General features: G+C 46.5%; 1 protein-coding gene across 1 annotated transcript in view; it reads left to right on the forward strand.

Moving 5' to 3' along the window:
* LOC134984720 (zinc finger protein 260-like) overlaps positions 1-22,847 on the forward strand; it is a 197,631-nt gene extending 174,784 nt beyond the window's left edge. Inside the window, exon 4 of the mRNA XM_063950229.1 lies at positions 20,843-22,847. Coding sequence (XP_063806299.1) covers positions 20,843-21,846 — 1,004 coding nt within the window. The 3' untranslated portion in view covers positions 21,847-22,847. The remainder of the gene's footprint in view (positions 1-20,842) is intronic.
* The last annotated feature ends 328 nt before the right edge of the window (positions 22,848-23,175 follow it).

Raw genomic sequence — 23,175 nt, forward strand, 5'->3', positions numbered from 1 at the left:
TTTCTTGAAATCACATTGGTTTGAGCCACTAAAAACCGTGGATCTGAAATATCTCACGTGGAAAGTGGTCATGTTATTGGCCTTGTCTTCGGCCAGGCGAGTATCAGAATTGGCGGCTTTATCATGTAAAAGCCCTTATTTGATTTTCCATATGGATAGGGCAGAATTGAGGACTCGTCCCCAGTTTCTCCCTAAGGTGGTGTCAGCGTTTCACCTGAACCAGCCTATTGCGGCTACTAAGGACTTGGAGGACTCCAAGTTGCTAGACGTTGTCAGGGCCCTGAACATATATGTTTCCAGGACGGCTGGAGTCAGAAAGTCTGACTCGCTGTTTATTCTGTATGCACCCAACAAGCTGGGTGCTCCTGCTTCTAAGCAGACTATTGCTCTTTGGATTTGTAGTACAATTCAGCTTGCACATTCTGTGGCAGGCCTGCCACAGCCAAAATCTGTCAATGCCCATTCCACAAGGAAGGTGGGCTCATCTTGGGCGGCTGCCCGAGGGGTCTCGGCTTTACAACTTTGCCGAGCAGCTACTTGGTCAGGGGCAAACACGTTTGCAAAATTCTACAAATTTGATACCCTGGCTAAGGAGGACCTGGAGTTCTTTCATTCGGTGCTGCAGAGTCATCCGCACTCTCCCGCCCGTTTGGGAGCTTTGGTATAATCCCCATGGTCCTTTCGGAGTTCCCAGCATCCACTAGGACGTCAGAGAACATACGAATTTACTCACCAGTAATTCTATTTCTCGTAGTCCGTAGTGGATGCTGGGCGCCCATCCCAAGCGCGGATTGTCTGCAATACTTGTACATAGTTATTGTTACAAAAATCGGGTTATTGTTGAGCCATCTGTTGAGAGGCTCAGTTGTTTTCATACTGTCAAACTGGATATAGTATCTCGAGTTGTACGGTGTGATTGGTGTGGCTGGTATGAGTCTTACCCGGGATTCAAAATCCTTCCTTATTATGTCAGCTCGTCCGGGCACAGTGTCCTAACTGAGGCTTGGAGGAGGGTCATAGTGGGAGGAGCAAGTGCACACCAGGTAGTCATAAATCTTTCTTAGAGTGCCCAGCCTCCTTCGGAGCCCGCTATTCCCCATGGTCCTTTCGGAGTTCCCAGCATCCACTACGGACTACGAGAAATAGAATTACCGGTGAGTAAATTCTTATTTATTGTTATTAATTTTATTATATGTAATTGTGGGGATTGAAAATATTGCTCAAATTCTAGGATATATTAAAGCAAGGCCCATAATATCCCTGGCATGTGTAACAGGTGATAATTGGAGCAGTATGAAGCAAATGTATATCACACTCCTCGTAGTGTCACTGTGACATCACTTATACCTATAGTAATAATACAGGGACATGACTGGGGAGGTGAGAAGGTCTGGGATAGTCACTCTGACGTCACATATATATAGAAATAATACAAGGACATGACTGGGAGGTTAGGGGGTCCGGGATAGTCACTCTGATGTCACTTATATATATAGAAATAATACAAGGACATGACTGGGGAGGTGAGGGGTCTGGGAGTGTCACTTTGACATCACTTATATCTATAGTAATAATACAGGGACTTGACTGGGAAGGTGAGGGAATCTGGGAGCGTCAGTGTGGCATCACTTATATCTATAGCATTACAGGGACATGACTGGGAAGGTGAGGGGGACCTGGGACTGCCACAGTGACAAGAGAAAGAAAGTAGACTTCTTTTGTGAGCGCACTCTTGTGAAGAAATATTCTCAAAGAATAAAACTTAACTTTTATTACAAATGATTAAGAAATTATTTAATCTCCTGAGAACAAATAATGTATCTTGCCGTCTGTCTCCTGCCGCCTTTCCCCTGCCTATCTCCTGCCACCCGCACCCTGCTGCCCACCTGCCTGTCACCTGCCACCTTTCACCTGCCTGTCACCTGCCACGTTTTCCCTTGCGTGTCGCCAGCAACCTTTCCCTTGCCTGTCTCCTGCAGCCTTTCCCCTGCCCAACCTTTCCCCTGCCTGTCGCCTGCAACCTTTCCCCTGCCTGTCGCCTGCAATCTTTCCCCTGCCTGTCGCCTGCAACCTTTCCCCTGCCTGTCTTCTGCAGCCTTTTCCCTGCCTGTCTTCTGCAGCCTTTTCCCTGCCTGTCTCCTGCAGCCTTTCCCCTGCCTGTCTCCTGCAGCCTTTCCCCTGCCTGTCTCCTGCAGCCTTTCCCCTGCCTGTCTCCTGCAGCCTTTCCCCTGCCTGTCTCCTGCCGCCTTTCCACTGCCTGTCTCCTGCCACCCCCTTGCCTGTCTCCTGCCACCTTTGCTACACCATCGGCTGGATGTGTGAAACCTGAGGTCACGGAGACTGTACGCCGCAGCTCCATGAATGAGGCCATGAAATTTCCATCAGGAGACCCTGTCCCTTCACAACCAATTCTCACCCTTACACCACTTCATGGCTGCAGCTATACTTGTCTGACAACTCAGGACACCTAGAGCACATGCTCCATATGGGTCCTGCACAAGAGCGGTGTACCGAACATGAGTTCATTGTGACTCCACCCACAATAGCGCTACAATCTAGATCAGTCCCACTATGCAGTACAGCCTTATGGGGCTGGGTCACAGGAGCCTCGGAGACACTAACCAGGACTCTATGGCTGTGGCGAAATAGGAGACTTAATGGCCACTCTATTCCATATTTACTATGTTACATGTGCAATATGTTTTATGTGTTATATTTATTCCAGGAACTCCAGCTGTGAGGAACGGAGTCTTTATTACACATCACACGTTCTGTATTCTCTCTGATTCACAGAGGATGGACAAGGACAGGAGTCACAGGACTGAGAGTATAATAAAAATCACCCTGGAGATCATCTACCTGCTGACTGGGCAAGTGAGTGGATCTGGGAGCGTCACAGTGACCTTATATCTATAGTAATAATACAGGTACAGGACTGGGGAGGTGAGGGGATCTGGGAGCATCATTGTGTCATCACTTTTATCTATAGTAATAAAACAAGGACATGACTGGGGAGGTGAAAGGATCTGGGAGCATCACTGTGACCTTATATCTATAGTAATAATATAGGAACATAACTGGGGAGGTGAGAAGATCTGGGAGTGTCACAGTGACATAATTTATATCTATAGTAATAATACAGGGACATGACTGGGGAGGTGATATGATCTGTGAGCATCACTGTGATCTTATAGCTATAGTAATAACACAGGGACATGACTGGGGAGGCGAGGGAATCTGTGAGCATCACTGTGGCATCACTTATATCTAAATTAATAATACAAGGGCATGACTGGGGAGGTGTGGCGGATCTGCGAGTGTCACAGTGATGTCACTTGTATCTATAGTAATAATACAGGGACATGACTGGGGAGGTGTGCGGCTCTTGAGGCTATACAGTGAAATTACTTTTATCTATAGTAATGATACAGGGACATGACTGGGGAGGTGAGGGGATCTGGGTGCGTCACTGTGACATCACTAATATCTATAATCATAATACAGGGATATGACTAGGGAGGTGAGGCAATCAGAGCGTCACCGTGAGGTCACATATCTATAGTAATAATACAGGGATGTCACTGGGGAGGTGAGAGGTCTTAGAGCATCACAGTGACATCACTTATATCTATAGTAATAATACAGGGACATGACTGGGGAGTTGAGAGGATTTTGAAGCGTTACTGATAAGTAACTTATATCTATAGTTATAATACAGGGACTTGACTGTGGAAGTGGGGGGACCTGGGAGCGTCACAGTGACATCACTTATATCAATAGTAATAATACAGGGACATGACTGGGAAGGTGAGGGGATCTGGGAGCGTCAGAGTGACATCACTTATATCTATAGTAATAATACAGGGACATGACTGGAAAGGTAAGGGGATCTGGGAGCGGCGCAGTGATGTCACATATCTATAGTAATAACACAGGGACATGACTGGAGAGGTGAGGAGGTCTGGGAGCGTCACAGTGAGATCACTTATTTCTATAGTAATAATACAGGGACGTGACTGGGGAGGTATGGGGATCTGGGAGCGGAACAGTGATGTCACTTATATCTGTAGTAATAATACAGGGACATAACTGGGGAGGTGAATGGATCTGGGAGTGTCACAGTGGCATTGCTTATATCTATAGAAACAATACAAGGTTATGACTGGGGAGGTGAAGGGATCTGGGAGCATCACATTGACGTCGCATATATCTATAGTAATAATTCAGGGACATGACTGGGGAGGTGAGGCGATCTGGGTGCGTCACAGTGACATCACTTATATCTATAGTAATAATACAGGGACATGACTGGGGAGGTGAGGGGATCTGGGAGTGTCACAGTGACATTACTTAAATCTATAGTAATAATACAGGGATATGATTGGGGAGGTGAGGTGATCTGTGAGTGTCACTATATCATCACATATCTATAGTAATAATACAGGGACCTGACTGGGGAGGTGAGGGGATCTGGGAGTGTATATATTGATATATGATGTCTCCTCCATTACACAGGATTACACAATAGTGAAGAAGACATCCAATGAGTATAAGACACCCAGCAACCATCCCTGTGTATCAGGAGGACTGAGTAGAACCCAGAGTCCAATCACGGTGCCTCCACCTCACTCACTGACACATGAGAGACACAATGACAAGAAGATCCTGGAACTCACCAACAAGATCATTCAGCTGCTGACTGGAGAGGTGACTGCTGGAAATGGGGCATTATACAGTATCACCAGGGGACGTGTCTGGACGATGACTGGAGAGGTGACTGCTGGGAAAGGAGCATTATACAGTAACACCAGGGAATGTGTCTGGGTGATGACTGGAGAGGTGACTGCTGGGAATGGGACATTATACAGTAACACCAGGGGACGTGTCTGGGTGATGACTGGAGAGGTGACTGCTGGGAATGGGGCATTATAAATTAACACCAGGGGACGTGTCTGGGTGATGACTGGAGAGGTGACTGCTGGGAATGGGGCATTGTACAGTTACACCGGTGGGGGGGGGGGGGCGTGTCTGGGTGATAACTGGAGAGGTGACTGCTGGGAATGTGGCATTATACAGTAACACCGGGTGATGTGTCTGGGTGATGACTGGAGAGGTGACTGCTGGGAATGGGACATTATACAGTAACACTGGGGGATGTATCTGGATGATGACTGGAGAAGTGACTGCTGGGATTGGGACATTATACAGTAACACCAGGGGACGTGTCTGGGTGATGACTGGAGAGGTGACTGCTGGGATTGGGACAGTATACAGTAACACCGGGGGATGTATCTGGGTGATGACTGGAGAGGTGACTGCTGGGAATGGGACATTATACAGTAACACTGGGGGATGTATCTGGATGATGACTGGAGAAGTGACTGCTGGGATTGGGACATTATACAGTAACACCGGGGGACGTGTGTGGGTGATGACTGGAGAGTGACTGCTGGGAATGGGGCATTATACAGTAACACCGGAGGACGTGTGTGGGTGATGACTGGAGAGTGACTGCTGGGATTGGGACATTATACAGTAACACCAGGGGATGTGTCTGGGTGATGACTGGAGAGGTGACTGCTGGGAATGGTGCATTATACAGTAACACCAGGGGACGTGTCTGGGTGATGACTGGAGAGGTGACTGCTGGGAATGGGGCATTCTATAGTAACACCGGGGGATGTGTATGGATGATGACTGGAGAGGTGACTGCTGGGAATGGAACATTATACAGTAACACCAGGGGATGTGTCTGGGTGATGACTGGAGAGGTGACTGCTGGGAATGGAACATTATACAGTAACACCGGGGGATGTGTCTGAGTGATGACTGGAGAGGTGACTGCTGGGAATGGGACATTATATTGTATCACCGGGGGAAGTGTCTGGGTGATGACTGGAGAAGTGACTGCTGAGAATGGGACATTATATTTGTATTGTTTAATCTATTACTGAAATCAACAATTTTACAATATTTTATTAATGGTTTACATAGGGTGAAGCACAATTAAATAATATTAAAGTAAAAGATACAGAGGGAGAAGAAGAGACGTATGTGACTGATATAAAGGCAGAAGATATAGAGGGAGAAGAAGAGACGTATGTGACTGATATGAAGGCAGAAGATACAGAGGGAGAAGAAGAGACGTATGTGACTGATATAAAGGCAGAAGATACAGAGGGAGAAGAAGAGACGTATGTGACTGATATAAAGGCAGAAGATATAGAGGGAGAAGAAGAGACGTATGTGACTGATATGAAGGCAGAAGATACAGAGGGAGAAGAAGAGACGTATGTGACTGATATAAAGGCAGAAGATATAGAGGGAGAAGAAGAGACGTATGTGAGGAGTGATCAGCACTGTAAGGAGGAGGAGATCGCTACAGTTATCAGCACAGGTAAGTAGAAAACAATTATTACAGAAAAGAGTCACATATTCTCCTTTCTCAGTCACTACAGCAATCTCTTATACTACACCCTCCTCTGTCAGTAGAAATTAGGGAACTGTATTTGCATAGTAGGGGAGTCAGGAGCCATCAGCCCCTATTATACTCCTGCTCTCCCCCTCACATCATGTCACTGTGTGTTACCAGCCCAGAGAGCTGACCAGTCTCTTCCCCACACTCTCTGGTGTATCTCATACATCAGGAGCCATCAGCCCCTATTATACTCCTCCTCTCCCCCTCACATCATGTCACTGTGTGTTACCAGCCCAGAGATCTGACCAGTCTCCTCCCCACACTCTCTGGTGTATCTCATACATCAGGAGCCATCAGCCCCTATTATACTCCTGCTCTCCCCCTCACATCATGTCACTGTGTGTTACCAGCCCAGAGATCTGACCAGTCTCCTCCCCACACTCTCTGGTGTATATCATACATCAGGAGCCATCAGCCCCTATTATACTCCTGCTCTCCTCCTCACATCATGTCACTGTGTGTTACCAGCCCAGAGATCTGACCAGTCTCCTCCCCACACTCTCTGGTGTATCTCATACATCAGGAGACATCAGCCCCTATTATACGCCTGCTCTCCCCTTCACATCATGTCACTGTGTTACCAGCCAGAGATCTGACCAGTCTCCTCCCCATACTCTCTGGTGTATCTCATACATCAGGAGACATCAGCCCCTATTATACTCCTGCTCTCCTCCTCACATCATGTCACTGTGTTACCAGCCAGAGATCTGACCAGTCTCCTCCCCATACTCTCTGGTATATCTCATACAATCAGGAGCCATTAGACCCTATTATACTCCTGCTCTCCCCTCACATCATGTCACTGTGTGTTACCAGCCCAGAGATCTGACCAGTCTCCTCCCCACACTCTCTGGTATATCTCATACATCAGGAGCCATCAGCCCCTATTATACTTCTGCTCTCCTCCTCATATCATGTCACTGTGTTACCAGCCCAGAGATCTGACCAGTCTCCTCCCCACACTCTCTGGTGTATCTCATACAATCAGGAGACATCAGCCCCTATTATACTCCTGCTCTCCCCCTCACATCATGTCACTGTGTGTTACCAGCCCAGAGATGTGATCAGTCTCCTCCCCACACTCTCTGGTATATCTCATACATCAGGAGCCATCAGCCCCTATTATACTCCTGCTCTCCCCCTCACATCATGTCACTGTGTGTCACCAGCCCAGAGATCTGACCAGTCTCCTCCCCACACTCTCTGGTGTATCTCGTACATCAGGAGCCATCAGCCCCTATTATACTCCTGCTCTCCTCACATCATGTCACTGTGTGTGTTACCAGCCCAGAGATCTGACCAGTCTCCTCCCCACACTCTCTGGTGTATCTCATACATCAGGAGACATCAGCCCCTATTATACTCCTGCTCTCCTCCTCACATCATGTCACTGTGTTACCAGCCAGAGATCTGACCAGTCTCCTCCCCATACTCTCTGGTATATCTCATACAATCAGGAGCCATTAGACCCTATTATACTCCTGCTCTCCCCTCACATCATGTCACTGTGTGTTACCAGCCCAGAGATCTGACCAGTCTCCTCCCCACACTCTCTGGTGTATCTCATACATCAGGAGACATCAGCCCCTATTATACGCCTGCTCTCCTCCTCATATCTTGTTACTGTGTGTCACCAGAAGCCATACTGTGTGCTAGCAGTACCTCCACTTATGGTATTACATGCCCTGAGAGTGTCCCTGTTAGCACACACCAGTCTATATATAAACCACTTATTTCTGGCATGGTGCGGCTGCTTGCTGGGGCACAGGCTCGGGGTTCCTCATGCCACGTGACACAGTGCTTAGGAAATATCTGGGGCAGCCCCTGTCATGTATCCACATGCTCCTGTAACAGCCGGCCTCAGGGAATTGGCTAATGAGCGGCTCCTGTTACTGAGTTGGCAGCATCTGAGTCTTGCTACCGCCGCCTTAGGTATATAATACATTTATTGAGCTTGTGTATGGGAACCAGCATTGAGGATCCTGCACATTCCCTGCTGATTACCTGTCCCCTGCCACTAGGATGACGCCCTTCTCTGGCTTCTGATCCATGGCCTTAAGAGCACACCAATGGTTCCTAATGGAAGTATCTTCAGGAGCGTTCACGTCTAAGGAGGAGGACAGGGTCTCTTGCAAAATTCTAGTGCATTCAGCATCCATTAATATATAATCCTGCAATCTCCAAGGTGGTAAAGGAGGAGTAGCGGGAAAAGGCGACCAGGACCCTATCAGAGGGGCGTGATCAGACCATGTTGTTTGAAAAATTCAAGTAACCAGGTTCTGTGATAAATATGGAGACTGACACAGGACATTTCATGAAGGAGAAGCATTTATTTCTCTAAGTTACAACAATGAGACCCTGCAAATAACAAGTTATACTCAGTTACAGTAATAGCAAGAACAAATTAGAATACTCAGCTCTTATCTCAGATGTTTCATGATCTGTCCCAGATGATGGTCATCGATTAAGTAGTTTAAACAATATAGTTCAGTCGCCCTCAGGGTCCTCCTTTAATAACTCTGTCTGAATTTATTAAACTGAGGTGGGTTTATAGAAGTCTGTATCCGCTGCAGACAGAACTAGCTTCACTCGGAACTAACCTGCTATGTGTAAGTCTATAGGCTTTATACCCTGCAAGGATACGCTAACATTGTCTTACCAGATATTACACTCAGGGTGTGTTATGCTGGGTGCAGTAGTCACTCAGTATAACATAATTTATCTTATCCTGGACAACTGTCCCCTTTCACCTACTTATGAACACAATACCCCAAACATCTTACTAGACAGTTTCCATCTGAGATACTAATAATAGGAAGATATATTTATTATAATCAGCCAGCCTAAAAGCTGTGTATATTCTTCTCACTCACTATGTCCTTCACACTCGGTCAAAGGAAAAATTCAGCTAATAAAGGGAGCATTACTGGTCTGTTCATCAGTAGTGGAGGATCTATCAAGATGAGGGTCTGGAGCAAGAGTAAAATCTCCCATAAGGAGAAGTGCAATTTCTTGTAGCTTTTGAAAAAAAAATATGTAAGAAATCGGGGCTGTCTGGCAAGAGGGGCATAGAGAGAAGTGAGGGGGACATATTTATAATGAATTTTCCCAACTAGAATCCAATATCTACCATTGCAATCCACCCACTTGTTTTCCAGGTGAAAGGGGCAGGATCTATGAGAAAGGATGGCTACACCACAGGAGATAGAGCATGCTGGGTAGTTATTGGTAAACTGAGGGGGAGAGTGCAATGGAACATGTGATTCCTGAATGGCTACCACCGCCGCATTCTGGTCAGCGAAATATTTTATTGCAAGACGTCTCTTAGGGGGAGAAATAAGACCTTTTACAATAAGACTTAAATACTTCACCGTGATAGAGAGATCAGATCATGGTATGAAACATCTAGGATCATCTGTGTAGAGTCCAATAGAGTCTGTAGGGCGTGTACATACTTCAAACTATCAAATCACAGAAAATATAAAATAGGGAACAAATATGGGAGACAAACAGAAATAGCGTCCATAAAGGAGCTAGAGATTCCGTCACTAGGGTACCGTGACAGAAAGGTAGAAAAAGGTGGCAGTCGGACCTAAAAGGGAAACCCACCAACTACCCCAAGTAGCCATACGAGAGGCAAAATCTAGTCATCATAGTAACAATTGTACAAAGAAATATCAAATCTCAATGTAACCAGTGTATCCAAAGGAGGTAAAGGCCTGTTATCCAATGTAGGAACTACCAAAACACTTATAAAGGCAACAGGATGTTAGACGAATCAGTCATGCTTTGCCTGAACACCCAAACATTCTAGAAAGGTATTATGAAACGTAACAGTGGAAAAAATGTCAGACCATATATCAATTTAATAGCACAGAAATAAAGAGTAAAAAATATATGTTTTAAACTAATAACAGGAGCAAATAAACTCTGAGTGTCTGCAAAAGTCTTACTATTTTAGCATATTACTTCGAGACGGAAGACAACTCCTCCGGGATTGGTTTAGGTTAAGTGTCATGAAGGACTGTCAACAGTAGTGTCCCACTTTTTCAGAATAGCAGGAGAAATATCCAGAAATATCTGCAGATTATCCAGGAACTCAGCTGTGCCTGAGGAAGACAAAGCAGTCCGTAGAATGCGTTCTTTAATATGAAATAAGTGGACCCTAAGCAGAGTGTCCCTCGGTTCTTGGTTAGGGGCCTGTTTGGACTTTGAGAGTCGTGAAGTACTCCGCACAGAGAGACAGAAATGGCAAAATATATTCAGTGAATAAATCCACAAAATAATATACTGTGAGGTTGTAATCAGAGTGTAATGAGCTGTACTCAGACGATACTTGATACTGGGCTCTGCATGTAGACTGAGAGGAAGTAGATTATAGTGGTACCATATAAATAGAAGGTAGTTTCACCTGCAGGCAAATGCTTCAATTTAGTGTAGTGACCCCGGTCCAGCCTCAGGACACTTATTTAGCAGCTTATAACAATTTTACACCTTATTGAAGGCAGAAGGCAAAGCATGTGATGGCCGGGCACCAGGATCCAAAATGGCAGCCACCTCACTTCCCAGTATCACTGCCAGTCTCCAGTGACTATGGGCAGCCCGTTCTGTCCCCAGCAGTAGCGGGAGGTGCACACTCGTGTGATCGGGAGAGCAAGTGCTCCCGCCTGAGCCAAAAGTGTCTGCAGGTCAGGTGGCCGGAGCGTGCAGGAAAGACTGGGCGCACTTGGTCCCAGAATACAGCCGTGGTTTCAGCAGCGTCACTAGGCTGCGGCAGTGAACGGTGAGCGGAGCGAGCAGCTTTAGGGCAGTAGGAGTGGGGGACTTAATAGATTGGGGTTTTTTATTCATTCAAAAGTTTTTATTGAGAATTTTTCATATACAGTACAGAAAAGGGAAACAAACTACAAACCCTCCCCAGCAACTGAGATACAATACAATAGTAACACTGCATTTGGTAGTCTCAAGAAAATCATACAGATGAATAAGATACACAAATAAATAACTATGTGTGAAATATCCTTGTATCACGTGTGGTCCTTGTGTTCAGACACATACTGAAGTGCATGAGTATAGTAAAGTCAACGAATCATAATCATACCAACTGACATTTTAGTTAAGCAGCACCATGCGACCAACAGCATTTTAGTCAGAGACACATCTACCGGTGCTTATACGGTGAGTTCAATCACCTCTCCCACATGCAATAGTATTTTGTTTCAGCATGTCTACTCATATATACATACTTTTCGTGTTTGACAACCTCGTTAGTAAGAGAGATCCAGGCCGCGGTATAAGGGCCGCTAGTGGACATCCACAGTCTGGCTATACAGACCTTGGCCAGCATACAGGGGTTGGCAATATACCGTTGCATGTTTTTATCAAGAGCATCGTCATCGAAAGCCGCTAGCAAACCTATAGCAGGTGTGCAAGCGTCTGAGGATATCACGGTGGAAATCAGAACGCAAATAATCTCAACCCAAAATAAATGAACCACAGGGCAGGACCATAAAAGGTGCCAGAACGTGCCCTCCAACAAGTTCCATTTAGGGCACCTAGAATCCCCCCTACCCCCCAGCCGAAGCAGACGTATAGGTGTAATGTATACTCTGTGCAGTATGAATCATTGAATCTGCTGAAATCTCGCTGAAGTGGGTGAGGTGCGAGGGCCAGTCAGGGCAGCGTCCCATGCATCCTGAGAATGGGGCCCCAGGTCCGCCTCCCATTGTGAACGAAGGCGTGGCATGTCAGTCACATGGTGTGAAGCGAGCAGGCTAGAGTATATCTGGGACGTAAGGTGGGAACCATCCAGGGATAGTAGCATTAGCCTAACAGGGGACTGTTGTAGCTGGATCGAGTTGTCAGGGAATTGGGCGGAGCAGGCCTACCGCAACTGTAGATAGCGATAAAAATAAGTATAGGGAATCGGATAATCCGATTGTAGTTGTGAGAATGATTTAAACACATTCCCAGAGTATAACTGCCCAATAGCATTAGTGATGAGCAGGTCCGGTTTCTCGGAAACCGGAGCCCCACGAACTTCACCTTTTTTACACGGGTCCGAGGCAGGTTCGAACCTTCCCGCCTTGCTCGGCTAACCCGAGCGCGCCCGAACGTCATCATCCCGCTGTCAGACTCTCGCGAGATTCGGGATCTATATAAGCAGCCGCGCGTCACCGCCATTTTCACTCGTGCATTGGAGATGATAGGGAGAGGACGTGGCTGGCGTCCTCTCCGTTTATTGTAGAAGACAGTTGATTGGTTGTTTATTGCTTAATTGTGGGGAGGATTGGGGAGCAGCTGTTAGGAGTACAGTGCAGAGTTTTGCTGATAAGTGACCACCAGTTTTTATCCGTTCTCTGCCTGAAAAAAACGCTCCATACCATATCTGTGCTCAGTGTGCTGCATGATATATCTGTGCTGAGTGCTCACACTGCTTAATTGTGGGGACTGGGGAGCAGCTATAGCAGGAGTATAGTGCAGAGTTTTGCTGACAGTGACCACCAGTATACGTTGTCTGCCTGAAAAACACTCCATATCTGTGCTCACAGTGTGCTGCTTTATTGTGGGGACTGGGGACCACCAGTATAATTAATATTATATAGTAGGAGTACAGTGCAGAGTGCACTGCTGTACCTACCTCTGTGTCGTCACTTGTCATCGATTAAGTATACTATCCATCTACATTCTATACCTGTGGTGCATTTTAGTTGTGCGCAGTATATATAGTAGTAGGCCATTGCTATATATACTGGCATATAATTCCACACATTAAAATATGGAGAACAAAAATGTGGATGTTAAAATAGGGAAAGATCAAGATCCACTTCCACCTCGTGCTGAAGTTGCTGCCACTAGTCATGGCCGAGACGATGACATGCCATCAACGTCGTCTGCCAAGGCCGATTCCCAATGTCATTGTAGAGAGCATGTAAAATCAAAAAAACAAAAGTTCAGTAAAATGACCCAAAAATCAAAATTGAAAGCGTCTGAGGAGAAGCGTAAACTTGCCAATATGCCATTTACGACACGGAGTGGCAAGGAACGGCTGAGGCCCTGGCTTATGTTCATGGCTAGTGGTTCTGCTTCACATGAGGATGGAAGCACTCATCCTCTCACTAGAAAACTGCAATGCCACTCCTAGATGGGCCAGGTGTTTGTGTCGGCCACTTGTCGCTTAGCTTAGTCACACAGCGACCTTGGTGCGCCTCTTTTTTTCTTTGCTTATGTTAGTCACACAGCGACCTTGGTGCGCCTCTTTTTTTCTTTGCTTATGTTCATGGCTAGTGGTTCAGCTTCACATGAGGATGGAAGCACTCATTCTCTCATTAGAAAACTGCAATGCCACTCCTAGATGGGCCAGGTGTTTGTGTCGGCCACTTGTCGCTTAGCTTAGTCACACAGCGACCTTGGTGCGCCTCTTTTTTTCTTTGCATCATGTGCTGTTTGGGGACAATTTTTTTGAAGGGCCATCCTGCCTGACACTGCAGTGCCACTCCTAGATGGGCCAGATATTTGTGTCGGCCACTTGGGTCGCTTAGCTTAGTCACACAGCTACCTCATTGCGCCTCTTTTTTTCTTTGCATCATGTGCTGTTTGGGGACTATTTTTTTGAAGGGCCATCCTGCCTGACACTGCAGTGCCACTCCTAGATGGGCCAGGTTGTTTGTGTCGGCCACTTGTGTCGCTTAGCTTAGCCATCCAGCGACCTCGGTGCAAATTTTAGGATTAAAAATAATATTGTGAGGTGTTCAGAATAGACTGGAAATGAGTGGAAATTATGGTTATTGAGGTTAATAATACTATGGGATCAAAATTACCCCCAAATTCTATGATTTAAGCCGTTTTTTAGGGTTTTTTGAAAAAAACACCCGAATCCAAAACACACCCGAATCCGACAAAAAAATTTCGGTGAGGTTTTGCCAAAACGCGTCCGAATCCAAAACACGGCCGCGAAACCGAACCCAAAACCAAAACCCGAAAAATTTCCGGTGCACATCACTAAATAGCATAGATACCCCATCTGCCCCTAAGACCCCTCAGTTCCTTAAACCCAATGGTACCATCTAATGGGGCATCTGGGTCCCAGCCCTCACTCAAAAGCAGAATCCCAGCTTGCTTCCAAATCATCACAGCCTGCTTAAATATATCGGTAAGCCAATTAACTTGTTCTTACCAGACAGCAAGCAGTGCAGTGGAGTGAGTCCAGGAACCAAAGCAGATACCACCAGAGAGGGAAGATCCAACCCGGCCTCGTCCCTAAGCCAGTCATAAATATGTGTCAGTTGTGTGGCCCAATAATAAAATCTAAAACATGGCACTGCCATACCCCCAGAGTCTCTGTCCCGAGTTAGGGTGTCTAGTTTGATTCGCACTCTCTTGTTAGACCATATTTATGAAGGAGAGGAAACTGTCCATGCGCTTAAATACCGCTTGAGGGATATAAATCGGGGAATGCTGTAATATATATAACAACTTAGGTTGTGCCGTCATTTTAATTAGATTAATTCTCCCGGTGACAGTCAGCGGGAGCCTGCCCCATACCGCTATCCGAGACTTCAAGTAATCCAATTGGGGTTGTACGTTAAGAGTTACATACCGAGATGGGTCGTTAGATATCCATATTCCCAAGTAGTTAAAGACTTCCACTCAATGGAGTGGGAGGGAACTGGAGTCTCCGGACACTGACCCCTGAGCGGCCCCAGTTTATCAGAAGACCTGAATACATACCAAAGTCATTAATTATAGTAAGGATTATAGGCATGGTGACGGGATAGTTGGAAACAAAAAGCAATATGTCATCTGCATACAAAGCTATCTTGTCCTCTCTTGGACCAATTTTAAAACCGGATATGGTCGCAGCGTCTAATGAGACACGCCAACGGCTCCACCACCAGTGCGAATAGAATAGGGGAAAGGGGGGTGATAGGGGGCAGCCCTGCCTAGTCCCCATCTGCAACGGGAACGAGGAGGAGATAAAGCCGTTAACCGATACCCTAGCTTTAGGGTTTGAGTACATCAATTTACCCATTTAATAAAACCAGGACCTATCCCAAATTTCTCCATGGTCCCCCAAAGGAACTTCCACTCCACCGAGTCAAACGCTTTAACAGCATCCAATGAAACTATAATCGAGGAGTGGTCGTCCCCACGGGCGACCTGCAGATGAGTAAACAATCTCCTTAGATTTCCCAGGCATGAACCCAGTCTGATCACCATGAATCAGCTGAGCAATAACTGAGTTAAGTCTAATCGCTAGTATTTTAGCTAGGATTTTGACATCGGTAGGCAGCAGGGATATGGGCCTATACGACTCCATTCTAGTGGGGTCCTTATCAGGCTTCAACAGAACAATAATCAGTGCCTCAGATATAGACTCTCCCTGAACATCCCTTCATAGAGAGCCAGCAATCTAGGCGCGCAAAATTCCCCGTGCTTCTTATAGAATTCTACAGGTATGCCGTCCAGCCCCGGCGCTTTACCGCCAGGGAAGAACTTTATGGCCCTCTCCAGCTCAGCCAGAGAAATCGGGGAATCAAGAAAATCGCGTGCATCAGGGGTCAGTGTCAGCAGAGATGGTCCTCATCCGTGCATGTCAACCTAGTGCTATATAAATGATTATAGTAGTCAAGAAATTGATTGGCTATGTCACGGGTTTGGTCATACACAGTGCCGTCACGGCCTACCAGACGAACCACAGTATTAGATGGTTGCTCAGTACACGCCAATCTGGCCAGAAAAGCGCTGTAAGTCTTTCCAGGGACGGATCTATGGTGTTTTTATAGTCCCCCAGGCTAATGACTGGAGCATCAGGGAATATAGCAAGAAATTCTGCCGTTTTTTTAAGGACTTCCGGGGAATACGGGGGTGGTATATAAAGTGCTATCAGCACAAGAGATACGGAGTGAATCTGGCACTTCATAAAAACTGATCTACCCCAGGGGTCAATTTGCACCTGCTCTATCGTGAACGGAATATGTTTCCTGACCAAGATGGAGACCCCTCGAGAAGAGGAGGTATTGGTTGAGTGGTAAGTCCAACCCACCCACGGTTTTTTCAAAGACAGAACTCTAGCCCCAACTAGGTGGGTCTCCATCAGACAAATGATGTCCGCCCCAAATTGCTTGAGCTGTCTAAGGACCAGCATCCTTTTAACCTTGTCATTGAGGCCTTGTACATTCCAGGAGAGAAATTTAATTAAATTAGTTGTCATAGTACCATAGTGTGTCGTAGAACCGAGACTCCGCCAGCCCACACATCATCCAGCATGTAACACATTGCACTCCCAATATCACAGAAATACACATTTCCCACATACCACAATGCAGTTGAAGAAGAAAAAAAAAAAACACATCTCAACAGTTGTAAAAACAGTCCTGGTACCTACTCCCCCAGTTACCGCCCCAAACCTTTACTCCCAAATCCCACACCCTCCTTCCTGTATACCACCCCAAACATTGGCATACTTGGATCCCTACAACAAAAACTAGCCCCTCTCCCCCCTTCTACCGAAAAAAAAGTATCAAAATCCTAAATACCCAATGGCAAACTGGCAGGCAAAAAATACAGTGGCGACTAGACATGTCTCAGCGCCCTCCATACATTTAAGGCATCCCCCCACAGGGAAAACTGCAAGAACATTCTATATAACATAACATTGTGGCATGAAGCATAAACTCTAAAAGGCCCCAAACCCCGAGATTCCCCTAAGTGGAACCTATTCAATGCCTAACTGACTAAGTCAGACCCCCTGACTACCCCTACCCAGCTACCAGCCAGCAAGGAAACACACTGTAGAGCCCACCCAGAGCCCATGAACTTAGTAGTTACACAAAGTGGAAATAGGTGGCCGACTTTCGATATATTCCCCCTAGCACCTCTACAAATAGCAAAAAATTAGGCCTAAATGTAAAAGAGAGCGTCCACAGCAGAAGGTTAGCCACGCGTCCTTAATCCTCAGCCATAGCCCGTCTCGCTGGCCTGGCAGTGTCCAGCCACACAGAGGCCTCCCGAGGAGTGGAAAAGTATTTCGCCTCCATCCACCACAATTCTCAAGTTAGAAGGGAATAGCATGGCATAAGATATGTTCAGCTCATGAAGACGTCTCTTAACGGGTAAATTGGGCCCTATTCTTTTGGACTTCCACCCCAAAATCAGGCAATACGGCACGCGGGAGCCATTCCACAACAGCGGCCTCTTAGTACAATTCAGTCGCAAAACATCTCTGTCGCAGTAATTAAGGAGCTTAGCTATCAAGGTACGAGGAGGCGCCCCAGGTGGAGGAGGATGGAAGGGGACTCTATGAGCTCTTTCCACGGTGAAAAAGGGCGAGAAGGATTCCATTCCGTAACTGTCAGTGAGCCATTTTTCCACAAATTTCTCAGGAGACTGTCCCTCCTCACGTTCCGGGAGACCTACGAATCGCACATTACATCTCCTCAAACGCCCCTCCATATCCAGCAGTTTGTGTTGTACACCCGTTAATTGGGCAATAATGGTAGTGACCTTTGCCCCCAGCGGCTTCACTGAGTCCTCAAGGGTGGACGTAAGGGCCTCCACCTCACCCACACGTTCCCGTACCCTCTAAAGGTCATGACGTATAATAGACAGGTCAGATTGAACCTGACCAATTTTTTACGCCAGCCTAGCCTCGCTAGCTGCCACAGCCTCCAGGACCTTCTGTAGGGCAGCATCAGGAGAAGCATCCAAGGCGGCCGAGCCACGCAGAGATTTAGGCGGAGGAGAGGAGTCACGGTCAGGGGTCACCTCTTTACAGGTAGGATTAGACGACCGGGAGTATTTCTTCAGCTTAGCAGCAGCTGATTGCTGCGGTTTCACCGTTTTGCTGTTGTACAAGGAGAGGTGCTCAGGCAGAGGACAATAGTATAGAATAAAATAGCAGAGATACTGTGCAGGGTATAAATCAGACCAAGCATTGGTCATAGAAAAGCAAATGCCCACACTTCCAAGACACACAGACACTGTAGAGGTAAAATGGCGGCATTTCCCACCTCTGTATGTCTCACATTGCAATCACTGTAGAGCATGGGGATCACAAGCATCCTGGGGTCCCAGCAGATATAAACAGTAGAGCAGTTCACATATCAGCAGGGAGTTACTGGGGCTAGAGCAGGCAGTAATAGGGCTCAGGCAGATGTATTCTTCCCGCTCTCAGCAGGCGCTCATCTCCCCCCGCAGGGTGGCAATGGCGTCAGGTCTGGGGCTCAGGAGAACAGGAACAGCAGGGCACAAGCGTATAGCAGACCTTACCCCGCTGATCCGCTGTCTCCACCATCTTCTGCACCCGGCGCTGTCCTGTGCATGAGCCACAGCTGCAGCTCCAGCCTCTCCCATCTTTGATGGCGCGGCGTCTTCCCGCGCGCCAATCCCCGCAGTACTCTCTGGGTCCTCACTAGCATGGCGGACGCAGTACACAGTCCGGAGCAGGATCAGCGGGGTCAGCGCAAGTTCCCGCACACCACAGATGCCGCACAGGGCACAGCAGGGACACCAGGATATGGAATCAGGATAGTTGGTATGGAGAGCGCTAATCAAAGGCTGCTTACTCCATGTCTGTAAAGCCACGCCCCCCTAATAGATTGGGTGTTAGTCCCAGCGGCGGCTGAGAGCTATCAGGTAGGATAGATAAGAGGAGAGCTCCAGAAAACACATCTGGATGGACCTCTCCCCTCTTATTTTATATACTCACAGGGGTGACAGGTGTGGTACATCCCTGCAAAGGCAGATCCAATCTCTTTCTCATCAGACTCTGCTGTCTTCCCTGCACTCTCACTCAGATGTTCACTGCTGCCAGTAGCACACGTATGAGAAGCAGAAGTATGGCGGCAGCTGTATAGATTCTGATATGTAATTCTCTGTTTCATACCGTACACACATCATCCTTATTACTATTGAGACAGTAGAGGTAAGACACTGATGATGGGGGTGTAAAAATGGATTATAAACTAGCAGATAATGATTGCAGTTTATTATATGGCGTATTGCATGTAAAGTACCTTGTTCGACACCTACTCTGCTGTAGCAATATACCTTATATAAGGACGAGTAACAAATGTACAGGCTTACCAGCGTATGAGCGCACACATAAAGGAATGCTACCTTACCAATGCTTCCAGGAGTAACGTTAGGAGACATTTCTCTGATCCATCAGCTCATATGTCTGATATTATTGTTCATCTAGAATCTCCAATTCATACGATATGTTCCCCATCCATTGTTTTACATTGGTGCTGACATAGGACTTGGCAAGTGACTATGGCCCTCATTCCGAGTTGTTCGCTCGGTAAATTTCATCGCATCGCAGCGTTTTTCTGCTTAGTAGGCATGCGCAATGTTCGCACTGCGACTGCGCCAAGTAATTTTGCTATGAAGATAGGAATTTTACTCACGGCTTTTTCTTCGCTCCGGCGATCATAGTGTGATTGCCAGGAAATGGGTGTTACTGGGCGGAAACACAGCGTTTTATGGGTGTGTGGATGAAAACGCTACCGTTTCCGGAAAAAACGCAGGAGTGGCTGGAGAAACGGAGGAGTGTCTGGGTGAACGCTGGGTGTGTTTATGACGTCAAACCAGGAACGACAAGCACTGAACTGATCGCAGATGCCGAGTAAGTGTGGAGCTACTCTGAAACTGCTAAGTAGTTTGTAATCGCAATATTGCGAATACATCGTTCGCAAATTTAAGATGCTAAGATACACTCCCAGTAGGCGGCGGCTTAGCGTGTGTAACTCTGCTAAATTCGCCTTGCGAGCGATCAACTCGGAATGAGGGCCTATATCTCCATTTATACTTCATGGTTAGTTACCAGTACAAGAGAGAGATATATCTAAGTCTTATTATAAAATTACATTTGTTATTGTGAGTGTTCTCAGGAGGGTGGACACAATGATAGTCTGAGACACAATATTATAAAGCCTTCATTAAAAATTATGTTTTATGATACACACACATTTACAATTAAGTGTCCCAGAGAGTCGTCTTCTCCTATTGTTTACAAGATTAATATTGTTACAGAAAATGTCACATTTCCATAATGTATTTTATTTCCAGCAGATGGACACACAAGCAGGAATATCTCAGAAGGACATCTAATGTTATTCCCGGATTGTGACATAAAAGATAATGACAGCAGACAGGATTCTCCAGGAGATAACCCCATTACCCCAATTATACATCCAGCTCTATCAGCTGATCCCCCTGATCCTGGGAAATGTTCTCCTGATCACTCTGATATTGGTGCATCTGTTACAGCTCTGACAGTAGATATAGAGTTTCCCTGTTCTATAGATGCCAAATGTTTTACACAGAACACAAAGCTTATTACCCATCATCCAGCTAAGGCAGGGGAGAGGCCATTTCCATGTTCTGAGTGTGAGAAATGTTTTGCATGGAAATCACAACTTGTTGCACATCAGCGTAGTCACACAGGCGAGAAGCCATTTCCGTGTTCTGAGTGTGGGAAATGTTTTGCACACAAATCAGATCTTGTTACACATCAGAGAAGTCACACAGGTGAGAAGCCATTTCTATGTTCTGAGTGTGGGAAATGTTTTGCACACAAATCATATCTTGTTACACATCAAAGAAGTCACACAGGTGAAAGGCCATTTTCTTGCTCTGAGTGTGGGAAATGTTGTTTATTTGAAGCACATCTTGTTATACATCAGCGAAGTCACACAGGTGAGAAGCCATTTTCTTGCTCTGAGTGTGGGAAATGTTTTGCACACAAATCAGCTCTAGTTAGACACAACAGAAGTCACACAGGTGAGAAGCCATTTTCTTGTTCTGAGTGTGGGAAATGTTTTACACAAAAATCACATTTTGTTACACATCAGCATCGTCACACAGGTGAGAAGCCATTTTCATGCTCTGAGTGTGGGAAATGTTTTACATCTAAATCACAACTTGTTACACATCAGCGATGTCACACAGGTGAGAAGCCGTTTTCTTGCTCTGATTGTGGGAAATATTTTACACGGAAATCACAACTTGTTACACATCAGAGAAGTCACACAGGTGAGAAGCCATTTCCATGTTCTGAATGTGGGAAATGTTTTGCACACAAATCAGATCTTGTTAAACATCAGAGAACTCACACATGTGAGAATCCATTTCCATGTTCTGAGTGTGGGAAATGTTTTACCCAGAAATCAAGTCTTGTTACACATCAGAGAAGTCACACTGGTGAGAAGCCATTTTCCTGTTCTGAGTGTGGGAAATGTTTTGCACGGAAATCAGTTCTTATTAAACATCAGCGAAGTCACACAGGTGAGAAGCCATTTCCATGTTCTGAGAAATCAGCTCTTATTGCACACAATAGACATCACTCAGGTGAGGAACCATTTTAATCTTCTGGAGTATACTCATCATTGCCATGCGTTGTTCTTCAAGGTTTTTATCCTATCTTCTATGCTTTTTGCAATATACATGTCACCGCAGTGTGAAATAATCAGATGTCATGCCCTCATCTACTGCTATGCAGATGACCTGTCTTTTGCTCCGGGTACTGAGAACCCAGTACCATTCCTAAATGGTTGTCTAGCTGAGCTCCAGGTGTGGGTGATGCCAGTTGGCTGTGACTCAGTCCTGGTGAAACAGGTTCTTATGATAGATGCTCACCAACAAAGGGCAGGGCTACAGCTCAGCTTTGCAAACCAACCAGAATTACGCTTGGGGGTTCAGAGTTACAAAATGCTGATCCTGTGCGGAATCTTGGTGTACTGGATGGTGGAGTGACACTTAGACATCAGGTATCAGCCACAATCAGATCCTCATCTGAGGAACATAGCCAGACTCCAGCACTTATTTCCCTCAGAAGATCTACCTACAGTCATACATGCACTTGTATCATCACGCATAGAGTACTGCAATGTCCTCTACCTGGGTCTCCCAGCAAAATAATTGCACCGTTTGTAGCTTGTACAGAATGCAGCAGCCAGGCTGTTACCTAACCAGCCCGTTCCTGCCACATAACACCCATTCTCTACTCCCTTCACCGGCTGCCTGTAAGATGGGGACTCTATTACATAATCTTACTGACTCTCCCAGCCCTACATGACCAGGGACCATGGTACCAGAAGCAGCTTCTGCCTCCTTACTGCACTGCTTGCTTCCATCTGCAGAAGGACTATTACCAGCAGTGCCAAAAATCCCCAAGAAGTTCTGAGATGCCAGGGATGAGACAGGGTTGTGGTACTAGTGCTGTAGCGGGGGCTGCTGGAGGCACTGTCTTTGGGTAATATTGTCCCCAAGCAGTGCTAAGGTGTCAGAGGGGAGACAGGGCAGTGACAGTATTGGGGGAGACAGGGAGGTGGCAGTAGTGGGAGAGGACAGGGCGGGTGGCAGTAGTGGGGGGAGACAGGGCAGTGGCAGTTGTGGGGCAGGTGGTGACAGTAGTGGAGAGGAGACAGGGTGGGTGGCGGTAGTGAAGGAGACAGGGTAAGTGGCAGTATTGAGGGGAGAAAGGGCGGATGGTCACCGTGCAGTACCAGGGGCTGCTGGAGGCAGTAAAGAGGTGTATGGGTCCCGCACAGAACCAGTTGATAATTAGACTTAATGATGATTATGCTTCCTTATTTCTAATTAATCCCTTGTATGCGTTACTGTTATTTGCTGTGTCAGCCTTTATGTGTGTTCTGTGTAATAATCCTGAAAGTAGTGCTGCTACCGATCTCATA

Source organism: Pseudophryne corroboree (genome assembly GCF_028390025.1).
Source record: "Pseudophryne corroboree isolate aPseCor3 chromosome 3 unlocalized genomic scaffold, aPseCor3.hap2 SUPER_3_unloc_77, whole genome shotgun sequence".
NCBI lineage: Eukaryota > Metazoa > Chordata > Amphibia > Anura > Myobatrachidae > Pseudophryne > Pseudophryne corroboree.